The sequence below is a fragment of the Capricornis sumatraensis genome, chromosome 7 (assembly GCF_032405125.1).
Source record: "Capricornis sumatraensis isolate serow.1 chromosome 7, serow.2, whole genome shotgun sequence".
Lineage (NCBI taxonomy): Eukaryota > Metazoa > Chordata > Mammalia > Artiodactyla > Bovidae > Capricornis > Capricornis sumatraensis.
In genome coordinates this window covers 87,964,529-87,991,241 of record NC_091075.1, presented here as the reverse complement: position 1 = coordinate 87,991,241, position 26,713 = coordinate 87,964,529, and the positions used below count along the sequence as shown (strand labels likewise).

At 35.0% G+C, this 26,713-nt stretch overlaps 1 protein-coding gene across 1 annotated transcript; it reads right to left on the bottom strand.

Moving 5' to 3' along the window:
- Positions 1 to 12,394: 12,394 nt before the first annotated feature.
- CSN1S1 (casein alpha s1) lies at positions 12,395 to 25,981 on the bottom strand. Its single transcript, XM_068974961.1, has 16 exons — positions 25,931 to 25,981; positions 24,211 to 24,243; positions 23,296 to 23,334; positions 22,829 to 22,852; positions 22,382 to 22,405; positions 21,714 to 21,737; positions 20,998 to 21,021; positions 19,495 to 19,527; positions 18,714 to 18,737; positions 18,570 to 18,620; positions 17,146 to 17,187; positions 16,482 to 16,505; positions 15,242 to 15,283; positions 14,317 to 14,343; positions 13,349 to 13,372; positions 12,395 to 12,553 (listed from the first exon to the last, which is right to left on the bottom strand). The coding sequence occupies exons 1-16, from the start codon at positions 25,979 to 25,981 to the stop codon at positions 12,395 to 12,397; spliced, it is 645 nt and encodes a 214-aa protein (XP_068831062.1).
- Positions 25,982 to 26,713: the final 732 nt, after the last annotated feature.

The following is a 26,713-nucleotide window of genomic DNA, read 5'->3' as shown; positions in this document are numbered from 1 at the left end:
TGAAAAATACTCTACATCATCAATCTTCAGAAAAATGCAAATTAAAGGTGCCTAATAATATTATGACACAACCATCAGAATGACTGAAATGAAAAGAATTGTAATACAGTTCAGTTCAGTTCAGTTACTCAGTCGTCTCCAACTCTTTGCGACCCCATGAACTGCAGCATGACAGACTTTCCTGTCCATCACCAACTCCCAGAGTTTACTCAGACTCATGTCCATTGAGTTGGTGATGCCATCCAACCATCTCATCCTCTGTTGTCCCCTTCTCCTCCTGCCCTCAATCTTTCCCAGCATCAGGGTCTTTTCCAATGAGTCAGCTCTTCTCATCAGGTGGCCAAAGTATTGGAGTTTCAGCTTCAACATCAGTCCTTCCAATGAACACCCAGGACTGATCTCTTTTAGGATGGACTAGTTGGATCTCCTTGCAGTCCAAGGGACTCTCAAGAGTCTTCTCCAACACCACCGTTCAAAAGCATCAATTCCTTGGCACTCAGCTTTCTTATAGTCCATGTCTCACATCCACACATGACTATTGGAAAAACCATAGCCTTGACTAGGTGGACCTTTGTTGACAAAGTAATGTCTCTGCTTTTTAATATGTTGTCTAAATTGGTCATAACTTTCCTTTTAAGAAGTAATTGTCTTTTAATTTCATGGCTGCAGTCACCATCTGCAGTGATTTTGGAGCCCCAAAATATAAAGTCAGCCACTGTTTCCACTGTTGCCCCATCTATTTGCCATGAAGTGATGGGACTGGATGCCACGATCTTAGTTTTCTGAATGTTGAGCTTTAAGCCAGCCTTTTTACTCTCCTCTTTCACTTTCATCAAGAGGCTCTTTAATTCCTCTTCACTTTCTGCCATAAGGGTGGTGTCATCTGCATATCTGAGGTTATTGATATTTCTCTTGGCAATTTTGATTCCAGCCTGCACTTCTTCCAGCCTAGCGTTTCTCATGATGTACTCTGCATATAAATTAAATAAGCAGAGTGACAATATACAGCCTTGACATACTCTTTTTCCTATTTGGAACCAGTTTGTTGTTCCATGTCCAGTTCTAACTGTTGTTTCTTGACCTGCATACAGGTTTCTCAAGAGGCAAGTCAGGTGGTCTGGTATTCTCATCTGTTTCAGAATTTTCCACAGTTTATTGTCATCCACACAGTCAAAGGCTTTGGCATAGCCAATACAGCAGAAATAGATGTTTTTCTGGAACTCTTTTACTTTTTCGATGATCCAGTGGATGTTGGCAATTTGATCTCTGGTTCCTCTGCCTTTTCTAAAACCAGCTTTAACATCTGGAAGTTCATGGTTCACGTAATACAAAATGTAATACAAAATGTCTGCCAAAACAAAGGAATGAAAAGTAATGCTAAAAAATGTTAATATTTACAGAAATTTTTATAGTAGTAAAGAATTCACCTGGAATACAGGAGACCCGGGTTAGATCCCTGGGTTGGAAGACCTCCTGGAGAAGGAAATGGCTACCCAATCTAGTATTCTTGTCTGGAGAAGGCAAGAATGGACAGAGAAGCCCAGCGGGCTATGGTCCATCAGGTCACAAAGAGTCAGAAGCTACCTTGCACACAGCAAGCACACATGTGTGCGTGCACACACACACACACACACACACACACACACACTCTAAAACATTTACCCAAGCTTCTCAGCCACGTTATTGTTGACGTTCCAAATTAAAAATCAACAGAAGTGTGAATAACAGTATTTTGTATAAATAAATTGTAGTATACAATGCAAAGAGATATTATAGTTAATGTGAATGAATTACTGTCACAGAAAACAACATGGATGAATTTTTTATAAATAATATTGAGTGATAGTCAATGGACACAAAATATAATGCAATGTAGTGCCCCCCATAATTAGATAATTTAGAATCGATGAGTAGTTCATATCTGATGAGGTAAACTAGACTACTGGTTATCTGAGAGAAGGAAGAACTTGACAGGGAATGTGAGAAAGTTCTCTCAGGTACTAGTGCTATTATTCCCCTTAGCCTGGAATATGAATATTTTGTGGTAATTTTTTTAATGTGGTGATGTTTAGTTGCTAAATCATGTCTAACTCTTGTGACCCCAGTTACTACAGCCCGCCAGTCTTCATTCATGGGATTTTCCAGGCAAGAATTCTGGAGTGGGTTGCTATTTCCCTCTCTAGGGGATCTTCCCTACTTCCCAAGCTAGGGATAGAGCCAGTGTCTTTAATGTCTTCTGCACCGGCAGGTGGGTTCTTTACCACTAGTGCCACTGGGGAGCACTCAGTATGTGGCGTGGTGGCAGTGGTTTAGTTGTTAATCCATGTCCGACTCTTGCGACCCCAAGGATGTAGCCTGCCAGGCTCCTCCGTCCATGGGATTTTACAGGCAAGAATACTGGAGTGGGTTACCATTTCCTTCTCCAGGGAATCTCCCTTACCCAGGGATCAAGCCCAGGCCTCCTGCATTGTAGGTAGATTCTTTACCAACTGAGCTATGGGGGAAGCACAGTATGTGGCCTATTTTCTTCCTCTTTTCTATGATTGGGCCTTCACCAAAGCAGAATCACTTCTTTGCTTTTGAGCTTGAATGTAATTACATACAAGAGTATAAAAAATGGTTTCCTAAGATGCCGGGGTCCAGCCCTGGTGGATCCAGGGAATTCGAAGGGTGGACGGCGTTGGCGTAGAAAGAATTGTTTATTTATTAATATAAGATTAGATTAAGAAACTATAGTGCAGTAGGAAGATAAAGTGGAGAAAGAGGGCTGAATAGCTTGGTTTACGCGGTAGACCAATAAAATTCCAGACAAGGAATTTGCACCATCTACGTTGGGCCACCGGCGCCCACTTGAATATCTAAGGGTGCTTCGCCTTAAGCTCCCTTTCGCGCGGATCTTAATAACCAGGGCAAATAAGTAGACCTGGCGAGCCTCCGCGCCCCAGATGGAAATTCAGCCTAAAATTAAAGTAAAGAGCAGAGAAAAAAAAAGGGAAAAAAAGAGAGAGAGAGAGAGAGACACGGGGGGAGCCAGATTCCCAAGAAACCAGGCCAAGACTAGTCCAAAAAGCTGGTCCGAGAAACTGGTCCCATCCTTTATTGTTCAAAAGGCCTTTTATACTTTTGATAAAACATGGAGATCAATGGGTAACACAAAGTTATGCAGCGTTAGCAGTCCAGACTCTTATCAAAACTAGGGTTTTCTCTCTGCATACCTAATTGTATACACAAGTCTTAGGTAATTTACATCATCTTCCAACCAAAAGGGCCAATTAACATTTTACAGCCTTTTTTCTGATAAGGGTTTGTCAACCACAAGACTTATTTGTGTTGATCTTCCCAAGGTCTGGTGCCACTCTCAAAAAGCACTAAATAAAGTTACATTCTTACATAACAAAGATACAGCAATCTTATAACAAGTAGAGGGAGTACAGTGATTTACAGCAAAAGAAAAGCAATTAACTCAAAAGTCTAGTGTTGCTAACATCAAAAACTACTATGTATCTTTTTCTGCATCCTGCTTACATTAACATCCTTCCAGGTGCCTAAAAGATAAAAAAATATGGAGGTCTGGCAGCAATCCTTGAGTCAACAGTGAAAACCCTCTACCAATATAATTTTTAACTCTTTAGAAAAGGCTCTGTATCTTTAAGATGCTTTTAAGCTTTGTGCCTCCCGCTGTTGGGGGGCTGTAAGCAATTCACAAGCTGTAAGAGGTCTGGGGAACCTGTTAGGCAGGCTAGAGAGCTATCAGAGGGGTTTAACTAAAACATCCCTTTCAAATGCAAAAGACTAAAACCCTGAATTGACTTTTTTCCAGAAAATATCAAAAAAGCAGAAAAGCAGAACACAAAAGCCGGCAGATTTTTGTTGGGGTACACGCTTAGAAATTTCCAGAGGGGTCCCTAAAGTCTGAGCACGCCTTGCGTATGTCAGCTTCCTTCCTCATGACCTTGTCACGGGCGGGATTCCTCACACTGGCTCCCGGCACTAAGAAGCTATGGAATATTGGTTTTTGCTACTGTTAAATGCGGAGTTTTAGCCCCCACTGAGGTAGAATCTTTTAAATGAGAAGCAGGAGATGAGAGAGAACTTTCACATAATTTCTCCCTTCTTTTATTCTCTGTATATTACTCAGAGGTGGACATTGCACAATAATCACCTTCCATTTTTGATAGCTAAAAGAATTCAAAGGACCCAAACAGATTTTACTAACAGGACAGCTTTATTACAAGCAGAAGACAAAGTACAATAACAGGAGAAGGATATGCCCAGAAAGAGGTACTGAGATCTCAGAGACAAATTTTATTTATTCTTCTACTGCTTGGTTGTTGTTTAGTTACTCAGTTGAGTCCGACTCTTTGCGACCCCATGGATTGCAGCAGGCCAGGCAGCCCTGTCCTTCACTGTCTCCCGGAACTTGATCAGACTCATGTCCATTCAGTCAACGATGCCATCCAACCATCTCATCCTCTGTCATCCACTTCTCTTCCTGGCTTCAATTTTTCCCAGCATCAGGGTCTTTTCTAGTGAGTTGGCTCTTCGCATTAGGTGGTCAAAGTATTGAAACTTCAATTTCAGCATCAGTCCTTCCAATGAATATTCAGGACTGATTTCCTTTAGGATGGACTGGTTGGATCTCCCTGCAGTCCAAGGGACTCTCAAGAGTCTTCTCCAACACCAAAGTTCAAAAGCATCAATTCTTTGGTGCTCAGCTTTCTTTATAGTTCAACTCACATCCATACATGACTACTGGAAAAACCATAGGTTTGACTAGACAGAACTTAGTCAGCAAAGTAACGTCTCTGCTTTTTAATATGCTTTCTAGTTTCAAGGAGCAAGCATCTTTTAATCGTGGCTGTAGTCACAATCTGCAGTGATTTTGGAGCCCAAGAAAATAAAGTCTCTCACTGTTTCCATTATTTCCCCATTTATTTGCCATGAAATGATGATCTTGGTTTTGAATGTTGGGTTTTAAGCTAGCTTTTTCACTCTCCTCTTTCACTTTCATCAAGAGGCTCTTTAGTTCTTCTTAGTTTTCTGCCATAAGTGTGGTGTCATCTTCGTATCTCAGTTTATTGATATTTCTCCCAGAAATCTTGATTCCAGCTTGTGATTCATCCAGCCTGGCATTTTGTATTATGTACTATGCATATAAGTTAAATAAGCAGGGTGATGATATACAGCCTTGACATACTTCTTTCCTGATTTGGAACCAGTCTGTTGTTCCATGTCTGGTTCTAACTGTTGCTTCTGAGCAGCAAACAGATTTCTCAGGAAGCAGGTAAGGTGGTCTGGTATTCTTCTCTTGAAGAATTTTCCAGTTTGTTGTGATCCGCAAAGTCAAAGACAAAGGCAAAAATCCAATTGTACACTTGCAATTTTTGGTTACATAAATTAATAAATCTCTTCCTTGTTGCCTCTGATGGTAATGCAGGAAACCTGGGTTCAGTACCTGGATTGGGAAGATCCTCTGGAGAATGGCTATCCACTCCAGTATTCCTACCTGGAGAATTCCATGAACAAAGGAGTCTGGTGGGCTATAGTACATGAGGTCACAGAGAGTTGAACACAACTGAGCGACTCACACTTTCACTTTTTTTCTTACATTAATTTGTGATAAGGTTTATTTGTGTCATTTGGAGCCATAAGATTCTTGACAGAATACAACCATGTTTCCATACCTCATCAGTTCAGTTCACTTCAGTCACTCAGTCGTGTGCGACTCTTTGCGACCTCATGAATCACAGCACGCCAGGCCTCCCTGTCCATCACCAACTGCTGGGGTTCACTTAAACTCATGTCCATCAAGTCGTTGATGCCATCCAGCCATCTCATCCTCTCATAGTTCTGTGTTAATGAAACTTTCATCACTTGTGGCCATAAAGCTTATATATATATATATTTTTTAAAATCCAAGGTCTAATTTTTGAATTATAAAATTAATGTTTAGTTCAGCACTTCAAAACAAAATACCACATTCCAAATGGCTTAAGCAACAGGAACTTATTTTTCACAGTTCTCAAGACTGGCAGTCCATGGTCAAGGTGCCAGCAGATCCTGCAAATAATGAAGGCTCACTTCCTGGCCTTTTTACTGTATCCTCACATGAGAGAGAAATGATCATCTCTCTCATATCTCTTCTTTTAATGGAACTAATCCTACTCATAATTATTCCACTCTTATGACCTAATTGCCTCTAAAGTTGCCACCTCCAAATGCCATCACACTGGGTATTAAAGCTTCAATATATGAATGGGGGGGCACAAATATTTAATCTATAGTAATTAACACGACCTGATTCACAAACTGGGTAAGTCTTGTGAAATTTATGAAAGTAAAATCTCAACTACTGAAAGTGAAATACGTTGGAAGATATGGAAAATTTAGAGAACCTCCAGATCCCAAATGCTCCTGAAAGTCTCCCTGTAACTCTTTTGCATGGTAAAATTATGATTTCTTTGTTTATGACAGCTAATTGTGACCTTAATTTCCAGCCTCTCATTTTGCTTCATTATAACCAAGATTCAACCTTGATATGAACTGGAAGTAGAATCAGAAAGCCTGGAAAGTTCTGTTCTTAATGCACAGCCTAGCAAATAGACTAGAATCTTATGGGATGGATTTGGCCAATAAAAAGAAGGGGGTTATGTAGTTTAATGCCGGGAGCCAGCAGGAAGAGTCCCACCCATGGCAAAGGTCATGAGGTTAAGAGGCCCGACAGGCAAAGGCGAGTCGGGCCTTAAGGGAGCCTCGCTGGATCTGCTCGTGCATCTGCCCCAAAACCAGAGTCTGCCTGCCTTGCTGCATTATGCCTTTCACCTATATTTCTGACATTATAGGGGGCTATCCCCCACCACCTTTTTCTGGAAAAAGTTAATTTAGAGCTTTTAGAAAATAAGTCTCCTAGGCATAATAAGAGCATCTCAATCCAAAAACCCCTCTGATGGCTTTCTAGCCTGCCTGACAGGTTTGTGCATGTGATTGTTTGCAGCCTCCCAACCAAGAGAGGCACAGGAAGCTTAAAACATCCTAGGAATGTAGGGGCTTCCAAGGGGTCAAAATCATTAGAATAGGACTGATTAAGGGTTTCATTGTTGAGCCAATACTTGCTGCCAAGTTTTCATATCTTTTATTTGTTGATATAGTTGGTATGTAGAAAAACAGGTAGTAGCCCTGGTATTAGCAACATTAGATCTTTGAGTTAAGTGCTTTCTTTGTTATAACTCACTGCACCTTTGTTCTACAAGAATGTAACTTTATTTAGTACTTTGAGAGTGATGCAGATTAAAGAAAAAACATTTCAAGGGAAAATGAGTTTTCTGGTTGATAGACATTTATCTGGGAAAAGAACCATAAAAATGTTAACAGGCCCCCTGGCCAGAAGATGATGTAAAACCACCTGAGACCTTTTGTATACGGGAAGGTATGCAAAAGGAAAGCTTGGTCTCAATCAGGGTCAGGACTGCTGCCCCTGCATAACTCTGCGTATTCCATTATTTCTTTATGTACAACTTGGGGTATATAAGCTGCTTTTGAAAATAAAGTTGTGGGTCTGGCACCAATGCTTGGCTCCCCCATGTTGTTCTTTTCTCCCCTTTCAGGCTGAATTCCCATCTGGAGCACAGAGGCTCTCCATGTCTATTTATTTGCCCTGGCTTCTAAGACCCTCGCGAGAGGGAGCCCAAGGCGGGGCACCCTCCGCTATTCAAGTGGGCACCGGTGGCCTACATAGACGGTGCAAGCTCCTTGTCTCGGAGCTTTATTGGTCTCCTGTGTAAACCAAGTTATTCAGCCTCTTTTCTCCACTAATTTTCCTACTACACTATTCTTTCCTAATCTCTCTTTATAAATAAATCTCTCCTTGTTGACTTCGTCCCCGCTTCGAATTCCCTGGATCCACTGGGGCTGGACCCCGGCAGTTTGTATTAAAAAAAGAAAAAAAAAAAACACAAAACATGTTTTTTCCATGTTAGACCATGTTAAAAAATTAGGAGATCTTGCACACCAACCCGCCTTTCTAGTTTCTTCTAGAGTCGCAATATTTGGTCACACGTGACGTGCATTCCTTTCTACATGCAACAGTGGAATGGAAGGAGTAACAGAAGAGAATGCATACATTTGTCAGTTCATCCTCAGAAAGATTTTCACAATCATTTCTTTTACTCACTTGTATTATTTGTGAAGTTCTAGAGGTCTGTTTGGTAACCACAATCAAAATGGAAACATTTAAGCATCTGTAAAAAGCTGTACTTAGTACCAATGGTCCATCAATTCCCTGTGTCTATAGTAAAAGTGTCAATGCCTCTCCTTTAAACTTTTCCATGAAGGATAAACTCTTACAAAAATATTTACTGCCTAACTACAGTTGACTGAAAACTCTAGTTGGAGGTGCAAATTATTGAAATTGTATTTCCTACCTCAGGGAAAATGGAATGAGACTAGCGTCACTAAACTTAGTGATAACTGCTGAACTCCAAAGCAAGGTGATAATTAAAAATTTCAGAGATATAGTGAATGGAGCAATTATTTCATGAGAAATGGTCAAAGCAGATGTGATCTCTGTGTGAGGCTAATTATTATATCCTTAGGAAAATTTAATGGTTGTGTTATCATGCTGGTTTTTGATGTAGCAATACAAAAATTTTCTAGTGAACATAATTTGCTGAACAAAACTCTGGCTCAAGCTGCTATCAGAGTGAGTGATGATTCACCCCACCTGCTATTTACAAATAAGAATCAATTTATGGAGCTATATTCCTGGAATGAAAGGAACATCACAATTTTATAGGAAATATCATACTATAACATCATATTTCCAACTCTGGTACTTACCTTCAGATTATGAATTTGAAGCATTTACCTGGATAAAAGGAACTATGTAATCTTATTACAGACTCTGAGATGCATGCTTTGTCTTATCACTCATTAGTTGGATGGAGAAATGTCCTGATAATCGATTGTTCATGTCGAGATTTCTTTGAATTGAGTAATAATTTGTGTTGATACTCGAGTTTGCCTCCTTTCAAGCCTAGTGATATTCTAAATCATTTATGATAAGTCATCAGTTCAGAGTGTAATGTTTGACTGGATATATTTAGACATTCCTCTAATCCCCATATTATTCCTCTGATTTATGGAATAAGGAGGTCAAAAATGCTAAATAGAAGCCATTCTTGTGTCTCTTTCTATCATAAAATCATAATTTGCATTTATGGGGGAATTACAGCTGTTGAACACTAAAAGATGCAAAGACTAAAAGAGATAGTGAATTACATCATTATTCCACTTCCTCATTTGGCCTTTAAAATAGCTTCTTGGAGGATAACAATAGATTATTTCAAACTTAATGAGGTTATGGGACCTATTACAGGTGGCATTTTTAATATGATACATGTCAGGCAAAATCCTGATATTTATTTCACAGCTAGTAAATTCATTTTTTTTTCCTCTGACTTAGCTAAAGGAAAAAAAAAATACCAGAAACAGTTTGCTCTCATCTTTAAAACAGAACTTTCTCTCTCATGGGACAGCTTTTAAGGACAAGTTTGCTCTAGCCTTGTACCACAGTTTAATCTACAGAAAATGTGACTTTTATCATGCTACTGTTTATGAGACATTCATTAAATGGATGGCATTATCTATAGGATTCACAAAACATGAAATTGTGTTTTGCTGATTCTTTGGGAACTGACATGATGACAGAAGCTGGGAGATACATTTTATGAAGATGTATGAATCTGCACCCTCCATTAACTTCTGCCAGGTCCAGTATTCTGAGTATGTTGACAAACCTTCTCTAGATTGAACAACAAGTTGTTGCACCTTCTACTTTCTAACATAGAGGAGGCAGGAGACCTAATACTAAGTGGATTTTTAAAAAAAATTTTTCAAGGCAAAAATTACATGTTTTAATGTTATGTATACATATACACATAATCAGTAGGAAACAGAACAACTGATATAGATGGTCTAAGCTGTTGTATAAGCTGTGTTTTGTGACCCGGGTCATACAAGGTTCTTAAAGAGTCATGACAGATTGGGTTGGTTGGAAATCCTAGAATAAAGCCAGGAAAGCAAATTTCACCTGGGGCTTTAAAGATATCAGAGTAAGCAACTATTGTCGTTTTGAGAAGTAATTCCTCATTAGAGATTTGGAGGACACTGAACAGCTCAGTATGAATGCTCTGTTATTGTGTGTCCCGTGTTAACTTTTACAATGTTTATTTTGTAATCTACCTAGTTATAAACTCAAGTATAATCAAATGGATTGGGCTCCAACAAGTCCTGCATAATTAAACAGTATAACCAGGTTGTTCAAATTCCCAATGCACCCACAACTACTATACTGTTGTTCTCTCTGCAGCCACATCCATGTTCACATGGAAAATATTCTATAAACAGTTGACTTCAAATGAAAGATCTTAGACTCAGTTTATAATCTACCAGCATCAGCTAGAAGTGAACATTTGAATTTTTTCATTAAAATGTGGTTGAAAGTGTCATAAAAATTTAGTGAAAACAAAATGTTATATACATACAAACTCACAAGGTTGTGTAAATTCCTCCCAATGGAATAATGACAAAAAATAGGAATAGTGCCTTAAAATGTAATTTATTGAAAAGAAGAAAGACAAAATCTCAGTTACTGCACACAATTATTTGAAATGATGGCATTTACAGGAGAGGTGATTCAAAGGCTTTAAAAACATTTTCCATATAGAAATTTAATGAAGACTGTAATTCCCTTTGACTCAGTGGCCTTTATACCAGCATGATACTACTGGAATTTAGGTAACAAGCTCTTAGGACAATTTCACTTAAGGATGTTACACAATCTAAAATACAGTAGAGAACTCAAGAAGAAAGAGTGCCTTCAATTTGAGATTGTCCTATTCTAAAACAGCAATTGAAGCCTTTGGATAGAATGGTTTGACATGATAGATGAAAAGACATGTAGAGCATGGAATTTTCAATCCCATCTGTAAATCAAAAAAGAAATATGTGGTTAGTTATGCTGCATGTTTTGAAAGGAGAAACTACTGTTATGATAAGATACACTTTAATAGTCATTTTCTCTTCATCTTAAGATGAAGTTCACAAAGTTATATGTGTCTCCTGTTACTAACACATACCCACTAGTCCTGATTTTCAAGTTTTACAGGCAATTTATGACTAGGTTGCACTTTCTTTTGCAGTAACAGAAAATATGGCAAAATAATTCAAAGTAAAAACTTCCAAGTATGTCAGACTTTTGTTTTCCTTCTTTTGATCTGTTGTAAGGGAAGTTTCCACCACTAGAAAGGGAACATACACACACACACACAACTACAAGCTCCTATACAGTAAATTGAAGTACTCAAAACACATCTATGGACATTTAAATCTGTTTTCTTCTTAATAGACAAACACTTGATTTAACTATGTGACTTTTTAAGTATTTCTATTTCAGTGATCATAAAGAATAAGTTTCCTCTGCTGGGGTCACCAGAATTAGTAACACCCACACTCCTATACTTGTGTAGAAATTTCAATATAATAAATTATATTAATTAAAATTAGCTAGTTTTATTGTTACTTAAATTTGATATTCTTATAATACAAGAAATGTTGAAGCCAATTAAATTATTGATATTATCTAAGTGTAATGTGTCTAAATATAGCTAGACTAGAGGACCAGCAAAACAACTTTATAGTCTACAAGTTGTACCTTTGCACTCAGTTCTCATATGAAAAGAAGATCAAGACAAGCAATTTCCAACTTACCAAAGACCATGATTGTGGAGTTCCTCGGAATTCACTTGACTCTTCTGAAGGAACAAAAATTGGTAAAATGTGAGTAAGGTAGTCAGTAATAAAATTTTGCTAAATCAAAAAATGAGCACTAGTTTTCCCAGCAGTATGCTTAATAGATTATTATATTTAATCACCTCCAAGGTTATAAAAACAAGCATCATTATATTATTTCAAGTAAGCAAAAAAAAAAAAAGATCAGGATTTCAAGTTAGGACTTTAGGAATGCCAAAATCTGCAGTTTATCCCCCACACTGCATTCTAATGTATATCATAGGTATAATCAAAAGAAAGGCATTTAAAGATTAGCAAAAGTGCAAGGAGGATAAAGTTGAATTTTTACTTTGGAGAGAAAATTTTCCTCCTATTTTCATCAGAATGATTATCACTTATCAAATAGATAGCACTGCTCCACGTGTTCCTGAGTAATGGATTAACATTAGCCATATATCAGAAAGTTATCATCAATTTTCCATTTCAGAAAATTCTAGCATAGGACACTAAGCATTTAAGTGTCATGCTTATTCTAAATCTATTTTTATATTATGTTTTCTTCTATTTCCCTTTGATAAGGCAGCAATATGCAGTCATTTAAATGAACTTACCACCACAGTGGCATAGTAGTCTTTCCACTGTTCTCAGAGCCAATGGGATTAGAGATGTCAGAGAATGAGGGGGCATCAGTGTATTGTGTGCCTAGTGGAAGGTAATACCAGGCACCAGATGGATAGGCATCCAGCTGGTAGAATTGTCTGAAAAGCTAGAGAGAAAGACCATTGAAAAAGCAACAGTGTATGAGAAATCAGTTTTGAATCTCTGAAAATGAATCATTGCATTCATTTCAGACATGGCTATTTGCATCACAAGAGATGTTTACTCTGTGGGGAAAACAGAGAAATCAAACTCTTCCCTATGGTAAATCACAGTAAGAAAATTTTGGAAAGGATTTTTCTTAGGGTACCTGAGGGGTAATGAATAAATCACTTCTTTAAGATCAATAGCCAGTATTGAACTCCAAGAACCTGCATTACTAACACAGGCCCAGCTATCAAAGTCCAGAGGACAGTGGTAGTGTGAATTTAATTATTATATAATTTATAAACTCATGGGCATTTGGATTAGAGAAGGTCATTTTTGCCTTTCTGTTCTATAGTTTAGTTTTTCATGAAGGCAATGAGCTCAAAGAAAGGGAAGGTCCTCATCAAAGAATAATACAGGGATTTCAGAAATGTCAAGAATAAAGAGAAAAGAATTATCTAATTCCTAGCCCAGTGCCCCTTCATAACTATAAGGTTTTGGTGCAAAAACATTATTTCTTTTCTGAAATTTTGGAATAGGTACCTCTGTTAATCTATCATGGCCTTTTATTTGTTTCTGTGCATTAATGTAATTCTTTATATATTCAGGTGGAAAATATATGTTCTTTGATGGAATTAGGAATACTAAAGAATGCATTTCAAGTTTCGCTGTGGTTGCCTATCCTAACAATTATAATAAATATGATATCTGAGATTTTCTTTTATTAGTATTAATATAAAAAATCAAATAAATTCACCTGAGGGTAGAAGTAGGCCAGTTCCTTAAAGGAGAGAGAGGAAAAAAATAGTTTTGTGATTCAAACCCAGTTAAATGCCATAAGAGACTAAAGTATTACTACCAAATGCTCTCATTAAGATTAGAATGATTACCCTCTTTTTTTAAAATTACATGGAAAGGTGAGGATAGTGTACTCTTTAGACCTCAATGAAGTACGTAATTGTCTTTTCTTTTCTCTTACTTTGGCCCATGAGTGAAGAGAGAATTTTAGAAGAAATTGAGAGCAAAATATGATTCACATTAAGGAATAATTCTCATCAAATTGATTGATGACTACTATGTTTTGAATCTTGTTTAATCCCTTATCAGATTCATATTTATAAAACTCCATGGTCTTCTTTGTACGGTTTCATTTTTAAATTAGCATACTATATATAAGTTCAACCATCAATGGACCAAAGAAACTGAACTGAATGCAGTTACCACCTTTAAAACTGAAGACACTAAAAAACACTGCAAAACTCAAGACATGTGAGTTTTGGAAGAAAATAAATGGATAGATTCATATTAATTTCACAAATGAAAGAGCAGGGCTCAGAGAGAAGAACACAGTTTGCTCAAGGTCATAAGATTAGATCTAAGACTGAAAACTCAAGAAGCCCAGACAGTACTATAGATTAATAAAAAGTCAAAATTGAACGATATGAATAGTTGGTTGTGGTTGTTCTAACTTAAAAGTTGACCTGAAGCTCTCTTCATTCAGGGATGGCCATAGAATTGTTCTTCATTTCCTTTGGCAACTTAGATCTGATCTTTCATAGCAATGTTGGAACCAGCAATGTTAGAGTCCAACACCAGTCAACAGCTAAGAAATACTAGCAGAGCACTACTTCCTGATATAACTAGTTAAATAACTCCCCAAACCAGTGGTTACCAACAGATAGTTTGGGGCAGTTTTAAAACTCACACAGACAGACACACACTTACCTGATTCACTGCTATCATAGGCTGTTTCTGGAAAGAAAAAGAGTCAGGGTGATCTTTTAAGGTTGAATAAAACCAAAAAATGTAAGAAGCAAACTTTTTGAAATGCTTTGCATGTTAGAGATCTGGAAATTCACACTAATAATTTTGCCAATTGCATTATCTAGATACTATTTTTTCTAAGACATATGAAACATACTCAACAACCTTCATAAGATTCGTTAAATGACAGTAGTGATTGAAATTGGCATAGCTTTTGATAGGAATCAGAATTGTAAATGCAGCACATATTTCACAGTATCTGGTTGTCACCTTAAAAATGAACTCAGAAGCCCTAGGAACACTACTGAATCAGTGGAATGCAAGGCAGAGGAAGAATCAGTTTCTATTATATAGATAAATACACTACAGATGGAAGGGAAAACAGATCAGAAAGGTTTTTTGACAGAAACATTTACTATCTCTCCAGACAGTTTCTTCTAAAGGTTTCAATTAGAATTAATAAATCCCCAAATGGCTTGCTTGAAAGAGCATAATTATGAGTTTGAATTTCCTAAATATAAATTGAATTTAAGAATCAAATCATGGACATAAAGATATAAAATTTAGGAATACCTTAAAAGAGAAATTAACATAACCATGGAAATTAACATAACCATGGAAATTAACACTTCATAGTGTTTAGAATTACAAAGGTGCTGCTGTCAGGTGAGACTGACAGAATAGAACAGCTCCCATTCCAAAGAAGAATGACAAATAGTTCTCCTTTCTCAGATTGATTACTACAAATTGTTTCAGAAAGTTGGGAGTGAAAAATAACCACCTGAGAGGAAAGAAGTCTCTCCAAAATTGTGAAGCTATTTAAAAGCAAACATATTTAAACTTTGCAACATATTATCATTATGTAATTCATTTTGCAAAATATTACCTGGTGGGCAGGGTTTCCCTCTTTCATACTGTGCAGTTGTTCCTAAATAGGAGGAAATATGTTCTAGGTTACTTAGATATCTTCTGATATAACACATTCATTTTACAATTACCAAGAATATATCATCATCTGTGAAGAATAGTATAAACTGTATTCTCTGCCAAAATTTTGAAAATTAGCAATATAGCTTTCATTTTCTAACTTTAGAAAAAATATTCAACTCAATGTTACACTTACTATAATTTGGAAGGATAAAGAATCTATAAATTTCATATCTGGGGGAAAATAATCCACCAATTCCCTAGGACTACATATTTTCTGTTCATGACTATTAATCCCTCATTTACATTTTATCTTTTATAAATTTTAAATAAAACATTATCAAATATGGGTAGTAGAAAAACTTCTCCCTTGGATTATATTTATTTCTGTTAAAAAAGAAAGAGGAACATACATTATTAAAACAACACTTGAAGAAAATACTAAAATATTCTAGATTTAGTAAATAGTCTTATATGGTCATGAATAGCTTCCTCAAAAAGAGAGATCTCTTTATTTTAGTACATTGATTTTACTCATGTGTGAATAATAGACATTTGCTAGGCACTTTCATTCACTGGGGGTCTATGCTAAATGCTAGGGACCATCTATGAAATAAATAATAATGAATACTATGAGCAGTGAACACTATGAATGATGAACACTATGAGTAGGACCATATAATTCTAACACTTGTGGAGGTTACGGCCTAATCATATCATAACTAAGGTGCTAAAATATATTATTCATGTAATTTCTTAGATTAATAATGATGTTTGATTGGGGTACTGATATATCTAAATTTATTTGGCTTCTAAGTCCAAAGCAACACAACAAAATTGGAAACTGAAGCAAGAGTGACACTAAGGTCCAAATTAAATTCATTATTGACTTCCTCCTTCCTACAATTGTAACAGAATAAAAATGTGAAAATGTAATTTTGCTAAATTAAGACAAGTCCTTTTCCCTAAAGTCCTAATTAATCAAGCTTATTTGGTATAAATATAAGAAAAATTTATGGCCTCCCAAGTGAAAAACTATGATACTCAAAAGGATTGATACTAAATAGTGAAGCTGGATTGTGCTAATAGATACTTTTTTGATCTATCCATACTATCAGCAGATAGTTTATGACTTCATAGTTCAAATGCACATCTTATAGCGCATTTAATATATTTTAAATTTAGTAAATATATCTCACCTCAGCACTATTGGGAACAATTTCCTTAAAAAATAAAGAACATGTATTATTAGTTTTATGACATTAATTTACATTCAAGATAAAATGCTAATTAACCAGACACATCATAGCTTATCTGTGATTAAAAAAAACCTTCATAATATTGTCAAAGTTCTCATGAACATAGCAAATTTTATAGAGTCTAGGGATTAGGGGAAGGAGAGATTTTTTGAACATTTTATTGGACTTGACACAAGCTAGCCTAAGGAATAACTGAGTAGGAGAGTGCTTATTCAATATTCAAAACAACGTCAGGAAGTGAAGATAACTGTAAAGGAAATGGGTCTAGAGACAATGAGATCAATCAACTTGCCAATTCTTTCTTAGAAAATTTTGACGAAAGCAATTTGAATGTATGGGATTCCTGATTCCTTCTACAGAGTCTACATTGTTTTCTTAAATGGAATGTTTATTTGGCAATAATCTGTGCTTCACAAGGAGGCATATGTATGGAATCACCACTCAGAACTGAATTTGGGAAAATAAATACAGAATAAATTCCAGAATATAATGAATCATTGGGGAAGCTCTAACATGATTTGATGTAGAATTTAGTCAAAGTAAATTTCACTTAATTATTTTAATTCTGTAGACTTAATTTTATATTATTATAATAAAATATTACCAGCTGGGGCACGTTGTATTTTTTCAGTCTGAGAAGCTGTTCCTATTCAAAGAGAAAAATATATTGTCAGTTTCGTGGATACCATCTATCATGGTATCCCTTTCCCAGGAGTAAAGAATGGGAAACTAATAATCTTACTTTAGTGTTGTTTCTACCACAGAGAATTTGGATTAGCCCAATTATTCTTTTTTTAAAAAAATATTAGAAAAACAACTGTGTTACATTGTTTTTAACTTAAAATATATTATAATGCAGTCAGATATAAATAATTATTCAGTCAATCCTAAAAGAAATCAGTCCTGAATATTCACTGGAAAGACTTTTGTTGAAGCTCCAATACTTTGGCCACCTGATTTGAAGAACTGATGCATTGGAAAAGACCCTGATGCTGGGAAAGATTGAAGGCAGGAGAGGAGAAGAGGACAGAGGATGAGATGGTTGGATGGCATCACTAAATGGACATGAGCTTGAGCAAGCTTCGGGTGTTGGTCATGGACAGGGAGTCCTGGTGTGTTGGTCATGGACAGGGAGTCCTGGTGTGTTGGTCATGGACAGGGAGTCCTGGTGCATCACAAAGAGTTGGACATGACTGAGTGACTGAACTGAACTGAACTGAGGCAGTTTTGCTTACAGTGTGCATTATATCAGAATTGCTAAGAAAATTGAAAACAGATTTGCTTTCTGTGCTGTGCTAAGTCACCTCAGTTGTACCCAACTCTCTGTGATCCTATGGATATAGCCCTCCAGGCTCCTTTGTCTATGGAATTCTCAAGGCAAGAATACTAGGGTGGGTTGCCATGCCCTCCTCGAGGGGATCTTCCCAACCCAGTGATCAAGCCTGAGTCTCCTGCATTGGCAGAGGGGCTCTTTACCACTAGCACCATCTGGGAAGCCCCATTTGTTTTCTGATTTTTGCAAATTAAATCAGAATATTGGATGAGGGAAAAAATGATGTTTCTGATACTAGCCACATTTACCAAGGGCTTACTTTGCACTATGTCTTGCTTGTATTAATTGATTTATATGCTTAAATATTATTATTATTTTGTCACTTTGAAACTTAGGTTATACATTTACAGCAGATAAGGAAACTGTTTAATATCACATGCTGGTGAAAGGTAGAGCTTAGAGTCAAACTCAAGTCTGGTCAAATCTATAGCGTGCCATTTCGATACTGTGCTAATCAGATCTGAAAGTAGACTATAATACACAAATATTCAAATGAGAGTAGAAATTAAATATCCGGGATTAAAAAACTTGTCCGTTTTATTTTCAGGAGGTATCAGTATACTACTAGAATCTGTTAGTCTGCTTAGTTTGTTTTAAGTTTAGCAGATATTGAAAAGGAGAGATAATTTATCAACACAACACTCTTGCTCATTCCCTGATGCATTGGTCTTTGATTAACTTTTATAAAATCTTACCAGATAACCCAGGTAACGCTCAGAGGGCACATCTTCCTTTTGAATGTACTTCTGTTAAAAAATTCAAAAAATAAAAAGTTTAATTAAATTTTAAGATATCCTGGATGATGTTAATATATTTTAAATTTAGTAAATATATCTCACCTCAGCACTATTGGGAACAATTTCCTTAAAAAATTAAAAAAAAAAACCATGTATTGTTAGTTTTATGACATTAATTTACATTCAAGATAAAAATGCTAATTAACCAGACACATCATAGCTTATCTGTGGTAAACTGATTTTAGCCACGAATTCCTGGGTAAATTTAGATAAGATGAACAAAGTACATGTTCCCTTTTCTCTTCTCACTGCTTTCACCAGGGAAGTTATTCAGAATGTTGGATTATGAAGAATTCACTTTTAACTGAATTCACTGGAACTGGGTTTATTTTGTAAACTGGATGAAGTTCTGCTCCCAAAGTTTAAGGATTTCATCACTTTGTATGCCTTCTCTTTTTCTCCTCTAGGTAACAAATAGCAAAGGATTCCAGTGTCTCTTTAACAGACTTGATTGAGTTCCACAAAGGATATATCATGCTTATATTTCACAGTTTAGAAGCATAGCCATTATTGTAATTTTCAGTGACAAGATTTAATTCTACAAAAATCTGGGAAGGAAAAAAAATTAGAAAAATAATGTTTGGACACCACAGATATCCAGATAGGATTATTTGCCCAGAAAGAAATCTTTATTTTGTCTCTGACAAATAATTGTTTTCTTACATTTTTGGGGTTGATAGCCTTGTATGTTAAAATTAGGGTAGAGCTACATACATAGTGCCTTGTACAATGAAACCTTATGGGACATATAAACTTTATGGTTCAACAAACTTTCATAAACATTTTCTAATTGGGATACTTAATTAACATAAAAATGGTATACCTCACTTGACGAACTGCTTCCAGCTTTCACTTGCTAAAAGAAAGAGAATCATTGTTACTGCCTCTGAGACTTTTAGAATTAGAAGGAAACTATTCCACACTTTCATACTGGGTTGCTAACTAGTTTTTAGTGAAAACAATTGGGTATAAAAAGATTCAGAGCCAATAAAATTTACTTTTTTTTGGATTGTCAATTTTATTTAAAATATGTTGGAGAGGGGAGTATAATAACTTACTTTGTAACTTAAAACCTTTTTATTAAAACAAATACAGATACTTTCTTGAGTAGAATGCAAATGCATATGAATTTTTGTGATAAAAATGAAACCTGGAATGAAGAATCCTATTGAGCTGGGCTACCTGAAACCCTGGGTTGAGTTTATATTCTCACATACACTTGGGGCAATTTTGATGTAAATAAATTGGAAATATGAAAATAGAACAATCAATTTCAGAATGGAACTAAAATTACATGAGCTTTTAAAAGTTCTAATCTTTGAAACATTTAGTTTTTTTCCTAAGTCATAGATGTTCATATTTACATATGGATCTGATTTCTGTTCCCAAGTACATACTAAGATATTGATTCTAATATGCAGCAAAACAGTCATCTCTTGGGAGAGTTGAGTAAAAAGTATTGTGGGTTAATGAATTTTTTCCATGTTTTGAGATTAGGTAGCATAGCCCATTGGAGAATGGAATGGAAAACCACTTCAGCATTCTTGCTTTGGGAACCCCATGAACAGTATGAAAACATTAAAAGATATGACACTGAAAGATGAACTCCCCAGGTCAGTAGGTGCCCAATATGCTACTGGAGAAGAGTGGAGGAATCACTACAGGAAGTCAATCCTGAATATTCATTGGGAGAACTGATGCTAAAGCTGAAGTTTCAATACTTTGACCACCTGATGCAAAGAACCGACTCATTAGAAAAGACCCGCTGGGAAAGATTGAGGGCAGGAGACAGGGATGTCAGAGGATGAGATGGTTGGATAGCATCACTGACTGAATGGACATGAGTTTGAGCATGCCCTGGGAGATGGTAAAGGACAGGTAAGCCTGGCATGCTCCAGTCAATGGGGTCACAGAGTCGGGCATGACTGAGTGACTGAACAACAGCATAGCCCATTGATCCTACATAATTGCTGCAATAGATTCTTTCTGCCCAAAGACCACCCTCAACACACAAGAGAGTGAACTCTTACCCTGGGATGACAGAAACAGGGTTTTAATTTTTTGAGTAGGATGTTTCATTTTTAAACACTCATGCACATTTTGCTTTTTACTCTTGATTTTAATAAAGAAGCAAAGTTTCTCCTGATCATGTAAATGTCAAATTTCCTCTCCTTACTTTATCTGGCACAACATTGTACATTCTTGGGTGTGATAGCACTGCTTGAGGAGTTCAATCACACAAATGGAGCAGATAGCTTTCTTAAAGCATAGAGCATATCTTATTTATGATATATAAGTGTAGAGTTTATTAAAATAAAGATCTTACCTTAGCATCTTCCATGGCTTGATCCTTAGAAAAGAAAAGAGAATTAACTTTATTTTTCATGACAAACATTCCAATATAAAATGATAATTACCAAATAAAATGGATGCCAAAGGAAATAGAAATGGGTGGCAATAGTGAAGTGGTAAGGAAAATTTAAAAAAAGCCTACCTACGAGGCTAACTGAAGAATTTTCCTCTTTAATCTGCATTTCAGAGTTCAATAAAAAGTACTGTAGATTTTTATATGTTTTGATAAATCATTGTAAATATCCTACACTTTCCTTTAACTAACCTAACTTCTTTTTCTCTTTAACTTGGCTTTTGGATGACAAACCAGAGCATTGGATTAAAGATTATGTGATAAATAAAAGTGCACAAAGCATTGGTTCAATATGTATAAATATTTAAGCAAAATGAATTTTCTCCATGTAGTATGTTGTGTTCAGTTTCCATGACCATAGCACTATAGAGAGCAGTGAGATGATCCATAGAATTTAAGCTCAAAATACTATGTTGGTTTAGTTATCCAGCCAATTTTGGTCAACATACGTGTTGCATCTTTTTTTCTTTGAATTAGAGATATCTGTTTTAGTTTTGGCCTTAGAGAATTGTTCATTCATCTTGATTAGGACACTTAAAGGGTATTTGATTAGGATATTTTTTACTTCTTTCTTTCCATTATATTATATTTAATAGTTTTAAAATAAAGAATCTTACCTCAGTTGATTCGCTCCCAATATCCTGCCAAGAAAAGATACTTAGTCAGGTATGAAGAATATTAAGAAGATGTAAATTTTTAAATACCTGTATGTTTTTTTAATACCTGTATGTTTTTTTAATAACAAAGCTATTAAAACTTTGAAAAACAACCTTGATCAAAAAATTGCGTTTAAAGAAAGTAAAAAAATCATTTGTGACTATGTAAAACATTCTTGGAGCAGATATATTGCTTTATGTAGTACTCAATAAAACATTTTTTCTGTTTTGGCGATCAGTGAAAATAGTCTGTCAGTCCATAATTGCACTAATTCATTCTTTTATCCATTCATTCGTTTATACTAATGCCTTGTCTCCTCACAGTTGCAAAGTTAAATCAATGAAATCAATATTTAGAATTCTCAGTATATCTCATCAGTCATTTTGAAAGTTCAAGAAAAGTATAAATGTTACAGGAATTTTTTTTTTCTAAAATGTTTTTTGTACTGCACAAAGAAAGCATTTTTTGACATACAACCTAAAGAAAATTTTCGTATTTTCATTACCTTGAGTTCATCACTCTGTTTTTCCCTCAAAAATTCTCTTTGTCAAAACCAATACATTGTAGGTTGCAAAATATGATTTTGAGATAACTTTAAAATAATTTAAATATCATTTATGTTCCTTACCTTACTCAGTTCATTGATGTTCTCCTTAAGGACAGAAAAGAAGAGAGAAACATGAATGAATGGATATCTGTAAGAAATGTATCTTACATTTTGCTGCTGCAAATTAAAAAATAAATATGCTTTTTGTGAATGCACTAATATTTCTTGCAATATCATTTCTTGCATTATCTCCTTGCTAAGTTTTCTTTATTTAAGCTGTCAGTACATTACTGTGCACTTAAAAATATTTAAAAAATTTTGTTCCAGTAAATTTGACTATTATTATCTTTCATCTTGTTTAAGTCGTAGTTCTGAGTTATCTTGATCTCTCTGTCTGGTTCAATAATCTAATAATAATCTAAGTGATTTTTCCACAAAAAGGCAATAAAGAATTGGTATAATACCATAAATAACATAGAATAAAATGCTTTGTTAATTCTGCAGTATATTCTGTTCAGAATTTCTTACCTTTCTAAACACTTCTGGAAAAGGCTACAAGGGAAAAAGATATATTAAAAATCATTCAGACTAAACTGGGTTGCCTAGCAAATCTTTTAAATACTGGTCTTGAAATAAAATTTCTATTTGTGTTCTATTTGACAATTCAGTCATGAAATTACAGAAGACATAACACATCCAGAATATTGTAGAGATAAGAGAACATTCCATCATAATGAGAATGGAAATTATAAAATTTACATAGATTATGCACAAGACAGCATAAGTGTTTTACAGAGTCAAATGTATAGGTACAGATTAATATTTAAAGCAGCTTTTTAATATTTGCATATATAATTTCAATATTCTTTGTGGTTGCTTGGGTGAGTAAATGAAGAAAAAATTTGACCAAGTGAAAAAATATTTATAAATAAAAATTAAGTTGATTTTTCCAGAAAAATACATTTGTCATTGAAAAAGAAGTAGATAATACTTACCGCCACAACAAACCTGAGTAAATTTTCATTGAGGACTTCCTGTAGGAATTAAATTGTGAATTGTAAAAGTGAAAAACACAGTCAAAAGAGGAGAATGTTTTTCCATTTGAACACAAATTCTCCATTTATTTAGGTAAACCAAAATAGTTCTTAGGTAAAATAAGAGATAATTAGTTTCAGTTTTATGATTTTATTTTAAAATCTGAAGGAGACACCATATTTGGTTCCTTCTTTATCAGGCCTGTAGGTTTAGTCAGTTCTTACTTATCAAATGTCAAAGGAGGAATTAAACAGGAATGTACTGAAAACAGAGAAGTGAGAGGGTAATCAACTATCTGAGTATCTGGATACAATTGAAACGAATGTATACAAATGAAAATTGAAATGAAGAAGACGCTAACTGAAAGAGAAATTAGTTGGGGTAAAGAAAGAACCTTACCTCTCTGCTGTCTGGCTCATTCTGTACAGATTAAAAAATGAACTAAGCAGTGGATACGGTGGAAGATTAATGACTCTTGTAAAAGTGTGTGATAGAGTACCTAATTTAATACTCAGTGTGTAAATTGAGATCAAGTTGTAAATCATATGTTTGAGTGCAAGGAGAAGAGAAAGAATGAATAATACATTAAAATAGACCACATATACATATTCTATTTAATTAACTATTGCTCTTACATAACAAAATTTTTATTAATCATAAATACGTAAGTCCAAATGCCCTCTTCTCTAAAAAGGTTTGTCAGAGCAGATCAATAGTCAGCTCAATAGTTGAAGATATTACACCTCAGCGAATGTGAAACTGGCTGTTTTCTAGAGAAGGAAGGAATGAGACTACAATCTATATATTAGCAATTTATCATCACTTAAGCTACACAATTTATAGTGAGTTCTTGGAACATAGAATAGAACACTCACTGGAGAGAGTCCTTGGTGCTTGATAGGATGTTTCTGTTAAAAAAAAATGCAAGAACTGTAAAAACAAAAGCACTCAAAATACAATGATAATAATATCACAAGGCACATGTAATATTATACATTTAATAGTGCTGTTTAAGAAGTTTGTATTTTAAGAGCTAAATTTGACACCAAGTTCCCCTGGGAGGGAAAAAAGAAAATTATTGACAAAAGTAAAAGAAAAGTAAATTATCTTCTGTTTCTAGAGTCGGTGCAGAAAAGTATATAAAAAGACAAAAAATAATCTGAAATATTGTTTGTCTGGATGTTATTTTTTATCATAAATTAAATTATATAAAATTTTAACTCAATCTGCATTTTAACTGTGGGAACAAGACTTATGTTTGTTAAATTTTAACATTAAAAAATGATGTTTTCTTTGGAAAAGGATTAAAGAATCTGTTTGCTGGGGGATCTATATCTGTTTCACTGATAAAAGGAAAAGATATGGACTACTCCAATGGCATATTTCTGAAGAACTTGGATCCTTTTTTCGTAACTTACTGTCAGATATTTCCTTCTTTTGATGCTTAGGGTTTAGCACAGAGAGAACTCTATTGGTTTAGAAGCTGGATTATTAGTGATCCTACATTACTTAAACTTTAGAAAATAGGAGTTTAACAATAGAATATTTCAGCATTTCAGAAATTTTGCATCTATATTTGATAGTTTGAGTGTCCAAATATCCAACATTATTGTCTTATTTGAATTGCTTTCTTGTCAGTTGATTCCTATTTATTTATTTATCATTATCTAGAGGTCACAAAGGAACAGAATAACTTTTTGTTTCACATTAATAACTGAATTTGTTTTTTGAGAAGAAACTTAAGTTACTTTACATTATCTAGTTTTTCTTTCTACAAGGACCAAATTATTTGATCTTTGAATCAGCTGAATGAGCCCAACTTTCTGTACCTTGGGAAATATTGGTTGGCATGAACCATCTCAAATGAGAGTTTGATTTAGGTTCGAAAAGTGGATACACTGGAACATAGGGCTTAATAGTATATTTGGTTGGAGAAGGCAATGGCAACCCACTCCAGTACTCTTGCCTGGAAAATCCCATGGATGGAGGAGCCTGGTAGGCTGCAGTCCATGGGGTTACGAAGAGTGGGACACAACTGAGAGACTTCACTTTCACTTTTTGCTTTCATGCATTGGAGAAGGAAATGACAACCCACTCCAGTGTTCTTGCCTGGAGAATCCCAGGGATGGCAGAGCCTGGTGGGAGGCTGTCTATGGTGTCGCACAGAGTCTGACACAACTGAAGTGACTTAGCAGCAGCAGTATATTTGGTAATACAAAATTGAACATATATATGTTTACAAATATGTTAAGCCCATAATGGACCCAGGCAAAGAGACTAGTTACCTTCTTTGATGCTCTTTATTGTATTGTTAATTACCTTATTTCTTTTTTAATTTTTAATTTTTTATTGTGAGGTATTTATATTTCAAGTTAGAAATTTTATTTAGAGTTAAGTCTTTGAATAAACTAAATAATAATGATCAAAATGTGAAGTATTACCATAGCTTTAATATCAACACTTTAATAGCTAGTTAGAGACCATCAAATTCTTTACAACTGCAATATCTTGCACTTGATGAGACTTGCATCAAATTGCATTTGAGATGACTTCAAACAAGAATCTAGAATCTTCTAAATTCTTTACTGTACTCACAGGCCTGGCAAGAGCAACAGCCACAAGACAGGTAAGGATGAGAAGTTTCATGGTTGTCAAGATCTATGTAAGAAAATAAAATAGGTCTTATAATAAAATTAGATTCATGAAAAAAATATTCTTGATTTTTCCAACAAAGGAGTATATTATGATAAAAGTTGTTTCACTTGAAGGTAATATTTTTATTCATTTAGTTTCTAATTTTGCTCTTCAATATAAACATTTACCATTCAAATTATTTTGCTTACTGTTTATGTGAGATAAGAAATACCAATATCTTACTACACTTCAAAGTAAAGCATTTGATCCTGAAAGTAATAGCAAGGTTTTGTCAGAGGAATGGAGAAGCATCAATATTTAAATATTACAAATTTTAAAATATGACAATAAAAATTAAAAAGAAATTTCCTGTAGATCATTGGATTTGTTAAAATTGATAAACTAAAACCCACTGGTAAATTACATTTTATTTTATCTGTAATTTTTTTAAAATGTCTTTATCCTTTAGCCTGCTCTTTCAGAGTCTTCATGAAAAGCATTGTTTGTGCATTATGTAGAAACTATTAGCCTTCATTAAATTTTTAAAAGGATCTAGCTATTACTTAATTTTGCTCGGTTGATATATCCATGACATGACTGTATGAAGATGATTGAACAGAATTATAATCAAACATATCACGTTTGACTCCTAGAGTTCCACTAAATTGCAAGACCCCAAAATACATAAATTTATATGTGCTGAAAAAATGCATTTCAGATAAATAAGAAAAATTAGATTATACA

What these genes read in the sequence shown, in the direction of transcription:
- CSN1S1 (XM_068974961.1), bottom strand. Translation starts at nt 25,981, where the DNA reads ATGAAACTTCTCATCCTTACCTGTCTTGTGGCTGTTGCTCTTGCCAGG. An exon ending in AATACAACGTGCCCCAGCTG is followed by an intron (nt 16,506 to 17,145) that starts GTAATATTTTAT and finishes TTATTTTTTAAG; the next exon opens with GAAATTGTTCCCAATAGTGC. An exon ending in TTGTTCCCAATAGTGCTGAG is followed by an intron (nt 15,284 to 16,481) that starts GTGAGATATATT and finishes CCTCCTATTTAG; the next exon opens with GAACAACTGCACAGTATGAA.